Source organism: Callospermophilus lateralis, chromosome 2, assembly GCF_048772815.1.
Source record: "Callospermophilus lateralis isolate mCalLat2 chromosome 2, mCalLat2.hap1, whole genome shotgun sequence".
Lineage (NCBI taxonomy): Eukaryota > Metazoa > Chordata > Mammalia > Rodentia > Sciuridae > Callospermophilus > Callospermophilus lateralis.
The window spans coordinates 9,964,512-9,981,949 of NC_135306.1; the positions used below are offsets into that span (position 1 = coordinate 9,964,512).

A 17,438-nucleotide genomic window follows, 5' to 3' on the forward strand; every position below is an offset into this window, starting at 1 on the left:
TGGATGCGGCCTGTCATCTGACTCGCCTCCCCTTTTTCAGATTTTTATAACAAGGGCCTCCAGGTCCACCCCACCACACCGTCTCCAGGCCAGCACAAGGCATTCTTCAGGGCAGCAGGTTGGGGTCTCCATCCCGGGGTCTCCACCCAGGATGCCTGGCATACTCTCCTGGGGAGATCTTAACACCCACCACATCCCAGTCCTTGTTTCCCACAACTCAGGAGTACTGGTCAGGGTGGCACCTGGGCATCAGCACCTTTTAAAACTCCCCAGGGATTCTGAAGTGAGGTGACAGGAGGTGGGGTCAGGAGCCACTGGTGAGAAGCCTTGAGAAAGTGGTGGCACAGCTCAGCCACCACCAGCTTATGACCTTGAACATGGGACATAGCAGTGTGTTCCTTAGTTTTCTCGTTTGTGAAACGTGGGCAGCAACAACGTTCTCACTGCACGGGTTACTGGGAGGGTTCCGGGAGATAGCACTGTAGATTCCGAAGCCCAGCTCTGCTCCCATGGTGCAGTTCCCACGGATGGTCCCTATTACTTCTCTCTTTCCCACCATGGCCAAGGGCAGATGGTAGGGCCTTGAAGTCCCAGGGAGAAAATCTCAAGGCTAAAGAGATCCCTTTCAAGGACCCACCATCAGGGGTGACCAGAGGCAGCTCCTTTTGCTCTGACATGGAAACTGGTTGGGGTGGTGGCTCATTGGTCCCTAGGGAGGGATTCCTGTGATTCCACACCCAGGGCCCCAGGAGTCTCTGCTCTTACAGCACCAAGAACACGCTGGGCTGATAGCTGCTTCCCGCCTCCCAGAGAGCTTTCAAGGGCCGTGAGGAGACATTTCAGCCTGGCACTCCTGCGCCTCCCACGTGGAAGGGAGCAGTCATGGTGGACGGTCCATGGTACATGACTTGAAGACCTGCAGGGCAGTGGCAGAGCCTCCCTCTGAGCGAGGAGTGGACTGGTCACGGCTGTAGCAGCAGCCTCTGCTCCCTGGGCACTCCCATGCCAGCTTCATGACTTTGCCCTGGCCTCCTGGCTGCTCTTCTGCTCTCCTGGACCAAGCTGACAAGTCAGGGATAGGCCCGGGCAGCCCGGACCCACCCAGCTCTGCGGCCCTGACTATATCACCAGAGTGGCCTCAAACTCTGAATCAGGGTTCAAAGCCACAAGCTGCCTCACCCAGCCCCACGATGGTCTTATTGTCACAGACAAGGGAAATGCCACAGCTTTCCTTGCTGGGCATGTCACCATTGCAGTCCAGGGTGGGGTCTTAGGCAGCGTTTCCCCTGGAGGTGGCTTTTCCTATTTCTCTCTGCTCTCCTGTCTGTCTGAAGCTGCCTTTTAGAGATTTCCAGGTGGAACCTGACTTCTGGGCGGCTTCAACAAATAAATGAAAGAAGCGTGGCTCAGCCAGTGGCCACAACCTCAGTGCCAAGGGTGGCTTGCTCAGGACACCCGAAGAACCTGCCCATGCTAAGGCAGGTCACTCTGATTGCAGACGTTCACTGGGACTCCTAGGCACTGGCGTAGTGAGGGACAAGCTCTGTTCTGACAGAACCCAAGCAAGTTGGCTCGTGGGACGGGGCTAACTTCAGACTCATCTTAAGTGACAATCTCCCTGAGGAGTAGGAACGTGAAAGTCACAAAGGAGGCAGCTATGTGTAGGTGCATGTACCAGAAAGCCCTGCTAGCTGGAAACTTGGACCAGAGACGGTGGGCAGTGGACAGAGGGAAGTGGACAGCACTGGGGGACGGTGACAGGCCTGAGGGGAAAGGCCAGGTCCACTTACCCTAAGCCCAGCCATGTTTGGCTTGCATGGGACCAGGGTCAACTCTGGGTGGGGGGAAAAGCAGGGTGAGAGGGGCATGGCCCCAGAAGCTCCTGCTCTGAAGCTGTGGTGCTCTTCCTGGTAGGTCTGTCCTGTGGAGAGCCGGACTCCTGTTATTGCTAAGGTCCGCAGCGGCAGGGCCCTCTCCCGGGTGACAGAGGCTGGGGAGAGAAGCCCTGGCCGAGTGTGTCCATGTGTCTGTGTATCTGCAGGAGGATGTGTTGGTGTAAGTCTGTGTCGCTCATCAGTGGTTCGAGACAGCTCTGGGTGGTACCTCAGCCGCCACGCCAGGGGCCACTGAGTCATAGGGGAGAGGGCCCTTCCCTCCGGCTCCACCCTCCAGTTACTTTACACCCCTCCACATTTGCAGATCTTTTTTTTTTTTTTCCCCAGTGTGTGGCCCTTGTCCACACTAAGCAAGCCCTTGACTGCTGAGCCACGTGCCCAGCCCCATAATAATCTTCTTTTTTTTGGTACTGGGGATTGACTCCAGGGGCACTTAACCACTGAGCCACATCCCCAGCCCTTTTTTATATTTTATTTAGAGATAGAATCTCTCTGAGTTGCTTAGCACCTTGCTAAGTTGCCGAGGCTGGCTTTTGAACTCATGATCCTCCTGCCTCAGCCTCCTGAGCTGCTGGGTTTACCATAAGCTTCCTTTTCTTTTTTTTTTTTTAGCAAAGGGAGGTGACTGGGCCTGGAGCTTATCAGGCACAGTGCAGACCAGAAGTGCCATTTGATTTCGACAAAGCACCCCTGATTGTGATCATTGAGTATTCATGGTCACTGATACTGACTTTCTTTTTATAATTGTAATGTAAACTTCCTCCCTTAAAAAAATTGTTGTGTTTCTTTTGGCTGACCACTTATAAAGCTTCCTTTGGAAATAAAATTATTTTAGTAAGCAGAATGGAATCATCTGAAGAGAAAGAGTGTCATCCCGCAGATGGGAAAAAGAGATGACAAAAGTTGTGGGGAGGGTACCCAAGAGACAGAAGTTTGGGAAACGTAGGCATAAGAGCTTTCCAAGGCTCCTCTCAAATTTCCCAGGAAGTATTTCCTTTTGTTCTTAGCTCTCTCAGTTCCTCATCCCGACCCAGAAGCTTGTGGAAACAGCAGTTCTCTCTCTGCCGGCCCTCACATGAAGCTGGGGACAGTGACTGGGTGGCCGTGTCTGCCTACCTTTAATGATGGCACACCTTGCTTCTCCCGGAGAGGGTCTAGTTTTTAGCCAGAGTTGGATTCTGTGTAGCTCGTCGTTCTTGTTAGATCCTAGGACCCATGGAGCAGCAAGGCCACTTTGTACAGCAAATGAAAAACTTTAAGAAAGTCATTAAATGTGTTATGATAAAAATACAGACCATAGCATTTATTGTTTATTGATTGATTGATTTGGTGCTGGGGCTGGAACCCAGGGCCTCGAACAGGCCAGGCAAGCCCTTTGCCCCTGAGCCATGCCCCAGCCCTAGACCACAGTATTTAGTTAAGACTTTTAAATTAAGCTCTCAATGATGGGTTTTATTTATACATAGGCCACCTTGATGCAAAACAAGTATTGTGGCAACTTACAAAAATATATAAAATACAATAGAATAAAAATAAAAAGATCAAGGCAAAGGAGCAAGCGGAAAGCTAGAATGGAGTGAGTCCAGCAGGAGACTCAGTACAGTTTTAAAAATGATCTCAGATTTGACATTGAGCTTCCAACAGCCACAACCAAGAAGAGAACATACTAGTTACAAGATTCCTAACAACGGTTAATTGGGAGTTTTGGTTTAAAAATAGACCTGGTTCAAATCTTGCCTCTCTACCTGTTAGGAACCCTGAGCTGACTGCCTAACCTCTCTGAACCTGAGGCTCATCACCTATAAAGGGGAAACGATGCCACCCTGGGGGATCTTGGGTGGATGAGTGACAATACATGTCAAGGTGCCTTCCAGCTCTCGGAGGGGACTGTGGGGGTCTTCTGCTGCCCTCTGTCCTCACTAAGCAGCATGTCCTCAGCTGTATGAGGAGTTAATGTCCCTCCCCATGGGCAAAGAATTTGCCCAAGCTTGTAGCACGGAAGAGGTGAAGCTGGGTTCCAGACCTGGGCTTCTACTATTTCCCATCTCTGACAGCCACACAGTGCTGTGTCCTTCTGAAACCACAGCTGTCTCCAATGGAGCAAAAGGGGCTCTGGAACACATGGGCTTTCAGGCACTGTCATATCGGTCTGGAAAATTGCCTGACTTCCCCTTCTTTGCTGCCCCAAGGCAGAGGCATCTTCCCTCCTCCCCAGAGTCCAAAGATTAAATTCAAGATCTGGGGACCCCGGGGGCCTGGGGACCTGGTGGGCCTGGGGGTGTGGCCTAGTGATAGAGAATTTACATAGCAAGTGCCAGGCCCCGTTCCACCCCCAGCACGAGGGGAAAAAATAATGATAAGGCCTGGAAATCTCTAGGGAGGAATCCAAGGCAGCAGCCAAAACTCCTTCACGCATCACGTTGTTCAGAAACATGAGACCGCTTCCTTTGGCTTCACAGCCAAGGTCAGTAAGAAACGTTGGCCCTCCCTGGTCCAGGCCCTTCCTTGTTTGAAGTACTTGTTGCCAAATGTAATAAAGCCCAAGATGGATTTAAAAAAATAGCTGACAGGGTCAGGTTTCCTTTAGAGCCTACAAGTTGGCAGATACGGGCTGGTGCCAGTTCCCCACGACACACATCCTTCCCCACCTTCAATCACAGACAGGAAAAAATCCATTTAGAATCCATCTTAAAATTGCCTTTTCTCTGCCAATTTAAATTGAATTTTGCTCCAGACACGACTCGCTTGGCATGCAAGGTTCTATACAAGCTGACCCCAATCCCCTTCTTGTGGCTCCCCTCCTGGCCACGCTGGATAAGAGCAATGACCACTGCTTCTGGAGCTGCCATTAAAGTGGTCACAGGTGGCAAAGAACACGTTCTGAAACCCCAAGTCTGCCACAGGCTAAGCTACTGTGTGACTTCAGTGTCTTTGCTTATAAAATGGTCACATTCAGAGCATTTATCTTCCACTGTGTCAGGAGGACAGGACCTGTGGGTGGCACTGTTTTATCACCTGACTCTGAACACTGAACCTCCCCTCAGCTGCCTATGTGACAAGTGACCAAGAGCTTTCCAAGGCTCCTCTCTGGACTCCTGCGTGACCATCTGTAAATGAGGAAAAGAGCTGTCCTTAGCACATAAAGCACATACAAGGACCTTGAAAACGGAAAGGGCCTGGTGCATATTTGGGGACTGTGACCAGCATCATGTCCCTTGAAGAACAAGGCTGCTTGTCCTTTAAGTTTTCAAAACCAGCCCTCTCGAATGCTCCCTTGTCTCAGACTAATGAAGAAATGGGGCCTGTACTCACATGGCTGGGCTATGACATCACAAACACAGCCTTGTAAAACCCACACCCAGGGCCAAGGGAAAGGCCAGGCCCCGCAGCCCCTTGAAGAGGCTACGTTGGGTGGGGGAGGCTAGATGTGTCCTCCTCTATGAGTCAGACCTGGCCTGGTTGGGTGTCATTGTCCCTCTTGATTCCAGGGGTGAATTTTAGCTTAAGCAAAGCAATATCACCCGACAATGGTGGGAGAAATGTTCTCCTAATAAAATGCACTTCCTCGCCCTCTTGGCCGGGCGGCTGAACTCCCTAACAGGGCAACTGGGTGTTCAAATCTACAGAAATGCAGGGAGCTGGCAGGTGGGCTCAGGGAAGGCAGCAGGTCCAGGGGCAGTAGGGATTGGCAGTGGGTACCTTCAAAGGTGCTAGGTGGCTTGGGTGCCACCTATTGCCTTTCCAGGCAGAGCTGCTCTGAGCCAGGAGAAAAAGGGTATAGACAAAGCCCTTCTGGAAGGAGACTGGCTGTGTGTCCCTCGAAGCCATCTTCTAAGCCTTTGGGGGCCTATTTTCTTTTTGACTAAAAAGGGAGTTTCTTTAAGTGGCTAGGCAGCTTCCTTTAGAGCTTCTTTTCAGCTCTAAAATTACTGTCTGAAGGAATGAGCATCAGGTTTAAAGGTCCTGTCATTTAAAGGTCTGGGCTGCCCGGGTCTGAGACTCTGGAAGCCATCAGAAGCCCCAGACCCAGTGGCCCACCTGGGAATCCTCAGCCCCAAATCCTGGCTCGAGGCAGCCCTGGCACCAATATTTTGAAGCCAGGAAAAGCTCGCTGCTCAGACCTGCCTGCCCCAGCAGTGATCAGGCCAAGACTGACCAGGAAAAGGGACCCGCGCCATCCTGGACCAGCCACCTGGGGCTGAGGGCCTTGCTCATGGCAGACCTGGGGGTATCCCTGAGTGTGTATAGGTTGTGGCTTTGAAGGCCCAGAGAGAAAGGACCCTAGTCCCCACAGGAAGGACCAGGAAGGGGACCCAAGGCCTAAGCCAGTGCTTTGGGTGGACAGGGCTGGGCCAGCTCCCCACCCTGGCAGGCAGCTGCCTGGGGCCTTCCCAGCTGCTGCAGAAACACAAGCTGCTGCTGAAGAACAAGGGCGAATAGGAGTGAGGGCAGGAGGGAGGGGCCTCCGGACAGCCGCCAGGATTTTCTCTTGGGGGCGTGGTTTCTGCTCAGTGGCTAGGTGACGGTGGAGGTTCGGAATGTGGCTGGACAGAGGGTGGGGTGAGGTAGGGGGCTGGCCAAAGGCAAGAAGCAAAGACATTGGCCCAGGGACCCAAAGCCCAAGGCCACCAATAGCTCAACCAGAACAAGGGCCCGGGATGGAACACCAGTGCATTGGCCCCAAAGGCCTCTCTGGCTTTGCTTGGGAAGGGAGGCTGGGAGGACAGGGGAGATAAGGGGAGAGGGCTGGAGGTGGGGGAGAGCTTGGTGAAATCACCTCTTCTGCAAAATAGGCTACAACAGGAATACAGCCTGCCTGATCCCAACTGGGCTGCTATCTCTCTGGGCCTCATTCTCCTCATTTGTAAAATGGGCTTGATGACCTCGACCTCCAAGGGAGGCGTCGGGAGGATGGAAAGGCTAAGTGCTTGTCAAGCTCCTGGCACGTGTGTCACTGGCTGGGTGCTGAGGAGGTGCTCTCCTGGCTGCTACCACAGGCCCAGCCCCCAGCCCCGGATGCTCCGAGAAATACTTGCTGACCGTGGGTTGCAGGAATTGCTGGGGGAGTCCCCGTGCCCACTGTGGCCTCTCCTGTGAACACAGGTCCCCGCTCAGACCACAAAGTGGAGGGTGTAGGTGAGTTGGTGGCCATTGTCCCAGGCGTAGAGCACCCGCTCCTTGGGGTTGTAGTCGATCTGGGTGGTGTAGGCGTGCTCGTTGAGGAAGGGCAGCTGCGGCCGAGCGTCGGTGCCCGTGTGGGTGTCGAAAGCGTAGGCCACCTGGCCTTCATGCTGGTTGTAGGTGTCCACAGCATATAGGACCCCGCACACCAGGAAGCAGTTCCCGTAGGAATTCCGACGCAGCCGCGTCTTCCACGTGGTCTCCCGGTGCACAGAGAGGTCGCTGGGATCCAGGCGGCTCAGCACGATCACCTCGTCCTGAGCCTCATCGAGGTCGTCCACGGCGGGGTAGATCACCCACAGGCCGCTCTCGTCCACGGCAAAGTCGATGTCCGAGTGGCCGCGCCACTTCCAAGGTGTGGTGTCCTCGTACACCACATCGGGCAGCAGCGCCCAGGAGGCCACGAAGCGCTGGCGCAGGTCGTACTTGATGATGTTCTTGGTGAAGGCGCGGTTGTAGTAGAAGGCGCCCTGGTACACCACGTGGCCAGTGCCGATCCAGTTGTAGGGCAGCTTGTACATGTTACTCCAGCGGCCTGCACAGTGGAGGGCCACCGTCACACCAGAGCCTCCTGGAGGACCCCCAGCCCACTGTGCACCCCCAGAGATCAGCAAGGGCTCGGAAGTGTGGGCAAAGCACTTAGTACCCAGAGTGTACCATGTGCCTGGGCCTGGACCCAGCATCCTATGCCATCACCAGGGGGCTATGAGGAGGTGCTGACGCTGCCCCTGTGCCTTCGAGGACACAGGCTCCGAGGGTCCCTAGCCGTGGAATGGCTCACCCTGCAGAGTGATGCCAGTCCAGGGCCTCTGCACATGCTGATCTTTTTGTCTGTTCCCCCTCCTTCCCCCTCCGGTCTCGGTGGGGAATGCTTGCTTATCTTTCAGGACACTCAGCCAACATGACCTTCTCCAGGAAGCCTTCCCTCACCTCCCCAGGCTGAGCTGAAGCACCTTGCCTCTGGCCTCCTGTGACCCTTCACCTTCGCTCTTATCGCTGGTTTTCTCCACCAGCCTGTGAGCTGCTCGAGGCAGAGACCAGGTCAATTTTGAGCTGGCAGAAGAAAGACCTAGGTATTCTGGTCTATTCTCTGACTCCATGCCTCTCAGGGTGCTCGGGGGCCAACCCTAAGCCACACGCTTCCTGTCATTGCCAGTGCTGTTTGCCTGGCTCCCTCCCATTCTTCCTCCAGGACTCTGCTCAGCCCATTGCTGCCCCTGGGAGTCGACCCTGACCTCCAGCCTGGCTTCCCACAGCGCCAGAAGCTGCACTCCTCTAAGGCTATCCTGAAATTGTCTCTTCAAGCCTTTGCCTCCCTTTGCAGACTGTGACCTCTGGAGGGCAGGCCATATTTAAGTGGTCCCTTTCCCCCATCAGGCCCCAGATCTGGTAACTGAAATTCTGCCCTTCCCTGTGCTAACAGCCCATCAGATCCCAGGCCCCGGGCCTATTCACCTGCGAAATAACTCTCACCCCAGAGACTTAGGAGATGCCATGAGCTGGCACGTGTGGGTAATCAGCCCATGGCAGGCACTCGACCAGAAGACACTCATTGTCCCCCTCAGCGGTAAGTCATATTCCTGAGGCAGGGCTGCATCTGACTTGTTTGCCCCTGCAGAGTAGCTCCTGGCACAGTGCCAGCACGCCAGGTGCCATGGGGTCTGCTGGTCCCCCAGTGCAGCGCCCCCATACTCCTTTCCTTGGGGGAGCTGATGATGAGGAGCTAGACCTGGCTGGACCACAGGAAATCACAAGGTAAAGGAGGGCCAAGTTTCCAGGGGCTGTCCCCAGGCTGCCACACCTTGCCCCCTCCCACATCCTGGTCCCTGACCTTGCTTGAAGTTCTCCAGGTTGCGGAACTCCACCAGGCTGTTTCCATAGTAGTAGTTGGTGACATAGATCCTGTCATCCCGAGCTGCAGGGTCCTTCATCCAGGCCCCTTCGTGGCGCCCATAGCTGTGGTGCCTCACGGGGGGGTCCACAGCCCGTAGGGTGCCCTCGCAGCTGGCCTCCCTGCCTTTGGGGAACAAAAGGTACAGGATCTGGTACATAGGCCCACAGGCTCCAAGCCAGAGCAATGACCCAGGGATCGAGATCTGGGTCTAACTTAAGTCCTTCCTGATGTTTTGTTTGTGATCTTTTCTTTCCCCATGATCTACCAGTGCCTGGTCATTGGAACCTGGTCATGGAACATTGCTGGGCACGGTGGCACACGCCTGTAATCCCAGCATCTTAGGAGGCTGAGACAGGGGGATTGTGAGTTCAAAGCCAGCCTCAGCAACTTAGTGAGGCCCTAAGCAACTCAGTGAGACCCTGTTTCAAAATAAAATATAAAATAGGGCTGGGGATGTGGCTCAGTGGTTAAGTGCCCCTGGGTTCAATCCCTGGTACCCAAAAAACAAACAAACAAAGAAAGAAAAGAAAACATGAAACATGGAACATTCAGAAAAGGAGAGTGGAGAAAGTAAATAGGACTCAAAATTCCTTACATCTATTATAGGTGGAATCTAGAAAAGTCGTCTTCACAGAAGCAGAGAGTGGAATGGTGATGACCAGGGGGCAGGGGATGGGGAAGTGGTGCTCAAAGGATTCAGTTTAGATAGATGAAGGAATGAGTTTGGTACATTGTGTATTTGGAAATTGCTCAGAGAGTAGATTGTAAGTGTTCTAAACACGAAAACTGGTATGTGAGGTCCGACACATGATGACTAGTCTGATGTAGCCATTCTGTATGTGTACTGTACCCAGACATCATGTTGTACACCATACCTATATACAGTTTTTATTTATCCATTAAAATTTTTAAAAATTAAGTATCCTTAAAGAAAATAAAGTCCTAAAAAGAATTTCATTATCCAAATCATTATTAACCATGCCGTATTTCCTTCCTTTTCTTTTTTCCTTTGCGTGTAAGCCTTGCAGACGTACCTCACGATCCTGATTCTCCTCAACACATAGTTTGCATTCTGTTTTCTCTTTCCACCGAGCAATCTCTCACCTCATCAAATAGCCTGTTAATGATGTGGTTTCTGGGTCTTGTCAGACCACCAGACAGCTGTGCCCTTTACTTTATCTAACCTCCCCACAGTGTCAGCGCTCTAGGTTTCCAGTTTTTTGACATTAGAAGTAGCACCGTGAGGCAGCTGTCGTCCACAATGCTGGAAAATCCTTCAAGAGAGAGGCCTGCCAGTGCAAGCACCAGACCAAGCAGGGACAAGATCGATGGTTCCCTGACGATTTCTACTCTGCGACATAAGTCAAAAGTATGTGCGGACATAAAAACAGCCAGAGAGGGCTGGGGGTACCACTCAGTGGCAGAGCACTGGCTGGGCGCTTGAGGTCCTGGGTTCAGTTCCCAGCAGGGCAAAAGCAACAGTCAGACAGCTTTGCCAAACCAAGAAATGAAAATAGATGCTGGATTTTCCCCCCAGTACTGGGGATTGAACCCAGGGCGCTCTACTGGGAGCTACGCCCCCAGCCCTGTTTATGTAGGTATTCATTTATTTTTGGAGACAGGGCTTATGAAGTTGCCCTGCTGGTCTGGAACTTGGGATGCTCCTGCCTCAGCTCCCAAGTCCCTGGTATCACAGGAGTACGATGTCTCACCAGCTCTGATAACTCTTTAAAAATGTAAAAACCTTTCTCAGTTTGAAGGCCCAATAAACAGGCCGTGAGCTGGATTTGGCCACGGGCTGTAGTCCGCTGATCCCCATGAGGTTTACTCACCTTGGCGAGGGGCTTCTGGGCGTGAAGGTGGCTCTGTGGGCAGGGGTCTGGTGGTGGGGGCTGGGCTGATGGTGGTGGTGGTGGGGGCTGGGCTGGTGGTGGTGGTGGTGGTGGTGGCAGGGTATGAGGTGGGGGTGTCGGGGCCCAGGTTGACTCCCTCTGAGGCCCTTGGTCCAGCCTTGTCCTGCTCCAGCTCTGCAGAGTTGCCCTCGGGGGGTCTGCCCTCCACCTTGGGTGGCAGCTGCTCCAACCAGGAAGTGCCCTTGAGGGCATTGTCTGCAGAGAGAAGACTCCCGCTCACCCCAGGTCCCCCAGGCAGCTGCAGAGCCCCGGGCCAGGGAAGGAGAGGCCTCCTAAAGGTCCTCCCACATGGGAGGAAGTGAAAGTTTCTGAGTGGGAGGCGGGAGGTCTTCCTGGGCAGCGGGCAAGCCCCAGACCCAGCTCCACCGCCCCCACTGTGGGACAGTTTTTAGGGGCAAGCCTTCCTGCCTTGGAGGCCTCAGTTTCCACCTGTGTGAAAAGAGCCCCACGAGGCCCACCAGCGTAGGCTACTGTGTTGGTTACAGGAAAAATATATATAAAATGTTTATACAGGTCCCGGCAAATGTGTGCTTCCAAATACGAGGTTCCTTCCTTTTCTCAGTGTCGAGCACTTTGTACCCATTCTTTCATGTCCTAGACTCAATTCCAGGGCACAGTCCCTCTAGTCAGGGCAGCTGCAGGAGACCTGGCCTCGGCAGCCTCCCAGGGCCCATTTCCCATGGGCCTTGCTGGTAGAGTCAGATGCCTGCAGCTGTTCCTGGGCAGTGGCCCAGCCAGGGTCAGGGGTTCTGTGCTGTGGCCAGGCTGACATGGCAGGGATCATGGACAGCAGCTGGCACCAGGGTTTGGGGGAAGAAACCCCTGAGCTCTGAGAGGCCAAAAAACAAGGGGGTGTTGAAGGAAACAGGAAGCTGACTGTCCCACCTCCCTCCCTGCTTGGACATGGTCCCCACAGAGGGTTTCACTGGACAAAGTGGTCAGCAGGACCCAGAAAGGGGGAGTAGGATTAGGACACCCCTCAGGGGCCTATCATTTTATTCCCAACAACCCTCCGAGAGGGTATTAGGCCCTGTGTGGATGAACAAAGGGGAGCCACAGGTAAGCAAGGGATGGAGCTGGAATCTGGGGCCATCTGGGTGCAGAGAAGACAGGAGGATCCCTGAAGGAGGCCGTCTCTCAGCAAGGACCCACTCCCCGAAGTTCCTCCTCCCTTCCAACTCACCAGCTAGGGCCTCAGTCCCCTCCTGCCTGCCTGCCTTGTAGTAGGTGAAACCCCGGATCACGGCCTGCTGCTGGGCCAGAGCTCGGGGCTTGGCTGTGGGCTGGGGGAGTCTGCCCTTGCTGCTCTCCTTCCTCAGCTTCTCCACCTTCAGCAGCTTCTCCTTAGGCACTTTTGGGAGGCCCCTGTCTGCAAAGCTCTTCTGCATGCCGCCATATTTGTTGGTATCCTTGCCTTTCCCTCCAGCTGTGTCCTGGGCGAGAAGGGAAGTCTCAGGCTTGGGAAACAGTAGAGAGAATGTTGTGGGGGGTCATGAGAGCACAGCATGTGGGGGCTGGGGATGGTCATGTTGTTTCAAACCCTACATCCCAGGTGTTCATAAGGCATTGCGTTCCTTCCCTCCTACAATGCCAACACCCCTGACTGGTTTGCCTCTGATTCTCCTTGAAGCTCTCTAGTTCCCTTGCAGACTTGAGATCCAACCTGATAGGTTAGATTCCTGTCCCATTCTTCCCAATTTCTGTCCTCTCTTCGCCTGGGGGTAGATAAGACTGGCCCCTAAGAGACAGCCTCACCTGCCTGTTTCCCAGGTTGGCCTCTCTTACTGGTCTTAGTGTGTGGGCAGGTGAGAGGTTCTTGGGTCCCTATGCAGGGTGACCAACTACTCCTAATGTGTCCAGAACTCCCAGTTTTAGCAATGAAGGCCCTGCATCCTGTGAAACCTTTCAGTCCCAGGCAAACTGGTGCAGTTGGTTCCACTACCCCAGGACGTGCCACTTCTAATGTCTGGGATTTTGTTATTTTCACTTCCTATTCCAATGCCTCTGATGCTGGCTTGGCACAAGAACACAGGACCTGGGACATCACCCATTGTTAGGCAGAAGCTCCGGCAGATATGGCGAGCACAGCATCGGGTTGCCTCTGTGCGGTTGCCAAAACAGCACTCATTTGCGCCTGTGGAGCTGGCACTGGAAAGAACAGGAAGCCAGCTCTGGGCCAAGGCACAGGCTTCCTCTGTGCCTTCTCAGTACTCAGGCGGTCCCGGCTGCAGTTACAAATGGCCCCACTATCACAATGTCAGCACAGGAGGCTGAGAGGTGGGAAGGAAGGGCTGGGGCTTGGCAGTCACGCAGCCACCCGCTCTCTGCGTGACCACTCTCCCTGCATTCTCGTCTGTCAAACAGCCAGGGCCAACCCTCCTCCAAGGTGGCTCTGGAATTAATGGATAACATCTTTGAGAAAATCAGGTTCAGAGCGGGAATTCCAGCAATGTCAGGTGGCTTCTGCTGCTCACCAAAAACCAAGGTCACTGGGCTGTGTCCTGTCCCCAGGCAGGCAGGCAACTGACTGAGGGGCCCGGACATGTGTCCATCATAGGAAGGACACTGCTCAATTTGTCCACCCAAAGGCTCCTCTCTTTGTAATTGACCTGTCCAGTGCAAGGACTATATTTTGCAGTGTGCTTGGAGGGTGGACCTTCCTCAAATCTGCACTAAGACATGTTAGCACTCTGTGCTGAGCTTGAAGATGGGACGGGTGGGGGAACTGGTGTCTTTCTACAGGGTCACTCTACAGAGGCATTGCCCGCATCCCACTGAATAGGCACAACCCAGCCAGGAACCCGGCCAGAGCTGGGGTGGCTCAAGGCAGTTTTGCAGGAGAGCTGACCTGGTCTCTTAGGGCCAGATGGGGAGTGTTAGCCCACAACTCTCTATCCTACTTGTTTGGAAATTTGGGAATAAGAATATTACCAAACACCTGACCGGCCCGTTGGCCAAATCTGCACATCTGCCCCAGCGGGCCCAGAGCAGCCTCCCACCCTCGCCCTGCCTGCCGTGGTGGACCCTCCAGCCTGTCCTGCAGCCTGTCCCACAGCCCCAAGCCTACCCGAAGCTGGCCCTGAGGGCTAAGTCCTGGTACCCTGTGTCCCCATCACCAATTTCTGTCACCTTCTGGCCTGTGGTCAGAGCTGGAGCCCTACCTGAACCTTGCTACCGGGGCCCGAGGCGGAGGCAGCGGCAGGGACAGCAGCTGCATCCCGTTGCAGCAGCTGGAGGCCCAGGCTGGACAGCTCTTTCTTGATGCTCATCATGATGTCCGAGTGGTTCTCATAGCTCTTGAGCTGCTCAGTGAGGTGGCGCACGCTCTCCTTCACCACCTCGTTCTCCTGGCTCAGGTTGGCCTTGATGCTCTGTGGGGCAGGATGAAGGTCACTCCTTGGCCTGCTTTCTCAGAGTCCCCATCCCAGAGGGATGCCCCAGCTTGGCCACGCAGCCCTGCTGCCCAGTCTCCTGGGGCAGGGGATAGGGCCCCAGCAGGGATGACGCCGGGAAAACCCAGGCAGAACAAAGCATGGACTAGGAGGCCTGGTGGCTATTCATGTTTTAAATTTAACAAGTTAAGGAATGAAAATACAGATAATACACGTTTATGGTACTGAATTAAAAAGATATAAATAAATGGGTCTAAAATATATATCTTCCTCTCAGCCTTGTTTATTTCTCAGTGCTGACCATCATTATGCATTTCTTGCATGTCCTTCTAAAGCGTCTGTACAGTGACAGGGACAAATGTATATGTACAGCCAGGCTCTGGGCACATCTGTAATCCCAAGGACTTGGGAGGCTGAGGCAGGAGGATCATGAGGCCAGCCTCAGCAACTTAGCAAGACCCTGTCTCAAAATAAGAAATAAAAAGTGCTGGGGATGCAGCTCAGTGCTAGGGTATCTCTGGCTTTAATCCCCAGCACCCCCCAAAAAAGCATATACACATATATCTTTTCAATACTTTTCTTTTTCATTTAACAGCCTATTTTGAGAACTGTTCCATATCTGTCTATATAACTATACAGTGCTCACCGTATCAAGGATTGAACTCAAGGGCACTAGACCACTGAGCCACATCCCCAGCCCTATTTTGTATTTTTTTTTTAAAGATTTAGCTTTTTTTTAATATTCATTTTTTATTTTAGTTTTAGGTGAACACAATATCTTTATTTTATTTTTATGTGGTGCTGAGGATGGAACCCAGTGCCTCACACATGCCAGGCGAGTGTGCTACTACTTGAGCCACATCCTCAGCCCTATTTTGTATTTTTTTAAATATATATTTTTTTATTTGTGGACAAACACAATATCTTTATTTTATTTACTTATTTTTATGTGATGCTGAGGATCAAACCTAGTGTCTTATGCATGCGAGGCAAGTGCTCTACCACTGAGCTACAACCCCAGCCCTATTTTGTATTTTATTTAGAGATAGGGTCTCACTGAGTTGCTTAGTGCCTCACTTTTTCTGAGAATGGCTTTGAACTCACGATCCTCCTGTCTCAGCCTCTCCAGCTGCTGGGATTACAGGCTAGAGCCAGGGGGCCCAGCTTCCCTGTTCCTTTTAATAGCCACTCATTGTACCATTGTATGCACAGCCAGAATTTAGTTAGCCCTTAAGGATGTCACTTAAGTTGCTTTTGACCTTTTGCTATTTTAAAAGTATTTTTTAACATTACAAGTAATACATAAATATATTCCTTTCTTCTTCTTCTTTTTCTTTGTACTGGGGATGGAACCCAGGCCTCCAACAAGCTAGGCAAATGCTTTACCTGGGTTACAGTCCCAGCCCATAAACACCTTCTTTTTATAAAATATTTCAACAATGTAGTTAGAGTAGACTGTCTGGGGCTCTGCTGTGGGGCAGTCTCTGGTCTTGGACCCCTCTCCTGGGCCTGGGGGTCCTCCCACAGCCCTGAGCCCTGCCTCTCCTCCTGCTGGGGCCCTGCTGCCCAGGCTAACTTTAGCAGCTCCCACCCCACCCGGAGTCTACCCCTGGTTCTAAATCCTGCTGGCAACGACTGCTCAGAACCAAGATGCTCCTCACTGAGTCCTCCGTCACCTCAGGATCCTGCTGGCTGGGCTGCTGTCCAGGTTGGCCTTGCCCACTGCACAGCACTCAGGGAAGCTAGGTGGGCCAGTAAGATCCCCAAGACTCCAACAGGCCTGGGTATGTTAGAAACTACTTCTGAGCTGAGGCAGGAGAGAGCAGAGTTAGCTCCAGGGAGCACTTTGCTGAGAAGCCAAGGAGCATCTGAGTTTCATTTCAAATTCCACTCAGAAACCATTCTAGAACCTTAAAGTGGTTCATGTCCAGTCAGCCCTGGGGGACTCAGATTTAGGCACCAACCAGGGGGAGGCAGGAGACTGATACACGTGGGTTCAAATCCTTCCTCTCCACTTTGTGGACCGGGTAACTTTGGGTGAGTGATGATTTCTCTGAATCTCAGCTTCCTTGCCTGTAAAATGGGGATCCCCATTAAGATGCAGGGTCACTGTGAGGACCAGAAAGGCTAAGGAATGGGAACGTGCATTTTATTATGTTATATTTTATTTTATATTTTTAAGGTTCTGATTTCTTTTTTTTTTTTAATTTTTAAAATTTGTTCTACTTAGTTGTACATGATAGCAGAATGCATTTCAATTCACCGCACACACATATGGAGCACAACATTTCAATTCTCTGGTTGTACATGACGTAGAGACGCACCATTCCTGCAATCATACATGTACCAGGGTAATGATGACCATCTCATTCCACCATCTTTCCATCATTCACCATCTTTTCCCGATAACCTCTCCTCACCCTCCCCTTTGCCCCACCCAAAGTTCCTTCATTCTTCCCATCCCCCCACCCCCCATCATAGATCAACATCCACTAATCTGAGAAAACACTCGGCCTTTAGGTTTTTTGGGATTGGCTTACTTCACTTGGCATAAAATTCTCCAACTCCTTTCATTTACCTACAAATGCCATAATTTTAATTCACTTTTAATGCTGAGTAATATTCCATTGTGTATATAAACCACAGATTCTTTACCCATTAATCTATTGAGGGGCATCTAGGTTGGGGGCACGTGCATTTTAAACTGTGATGACAGTTAAGGCAGAAGTTGAAAAGTGTAAGGCAGACTTCTCCACAATAGTCAGCACTATTGACATTTGCCAGGTGGCCATTTTTTGCAGGGGACAGTCCTGCACATTGCAGGGTATTTAGCAGCATCTCTGGCCTCTACCCACGAGAAGCCAGTGGCATCTTGTCAACCCAAGATGTCTCCAGATATTGCTGGCTGAGGGGGACAAAAATCACACCTGGCTGAGAACCACTGGTGGAGGAGAACAGAGGAAAGCTGGGACCCCACATTGCTACCTGACACCCTGGCAGGGTCCTCCCCTTGGCAGAGGGAGCCAGCTTCTCCTGAGAAAGACTGTTCTCTCCACTCCCTCCCAGAGATAGCAAAGAGCTGTTTTTTGTCCCATAGGTTTATCACTTAGCAAACCACGGTTAACAAAAACATAGCACAGATAATGCAAAACAGAAGACAATT

The 17,438-nt window shown here is 52.4% G+C and overlaps 1 protein-coding gene across 2 annotated transcripts in view; it reads right to left on the reverse strand.

Moving 5' to 3' along the window:
* Positions 1-3,167: 3,167 nt before the first annotated feature.
* The window catches only part of Olfml2a (olfactomedin like 2A), a 29,895-nt gene continuing 15,624 nt past the window's right edge, over positions 3,168-17,438 (reverse strand). For both annotated transcript variants that reach the window (XM_076845494.2, XM_076845493.2), the window contains exons 4-8: positions 14,045-14,254; positions 12,067-12,316; positions 10,803-11,078; positions 8,908-9,093; positions 3,168-7,611 (exon numbers count right to left, since the gene is read on the reverse strand). In XM_076845494.2, coding sequence (XP_076701609.2) covers positions 7,007-7,611; positions 8,908-9,093; positions 10,803-11,078; positions 12,067-12,316; positions 14,045-14,254 — 1,527 coding nt within the window. In that variant the 3' untranslated portion in view covers positions 3,168-7,006. The remainder of the gene's footprint in view (positions 7,612-8,907; positions 9,094-10,802; positions 11,079-12,066; positions 12,317-14,044; positions 14,255-17,438) is intronic.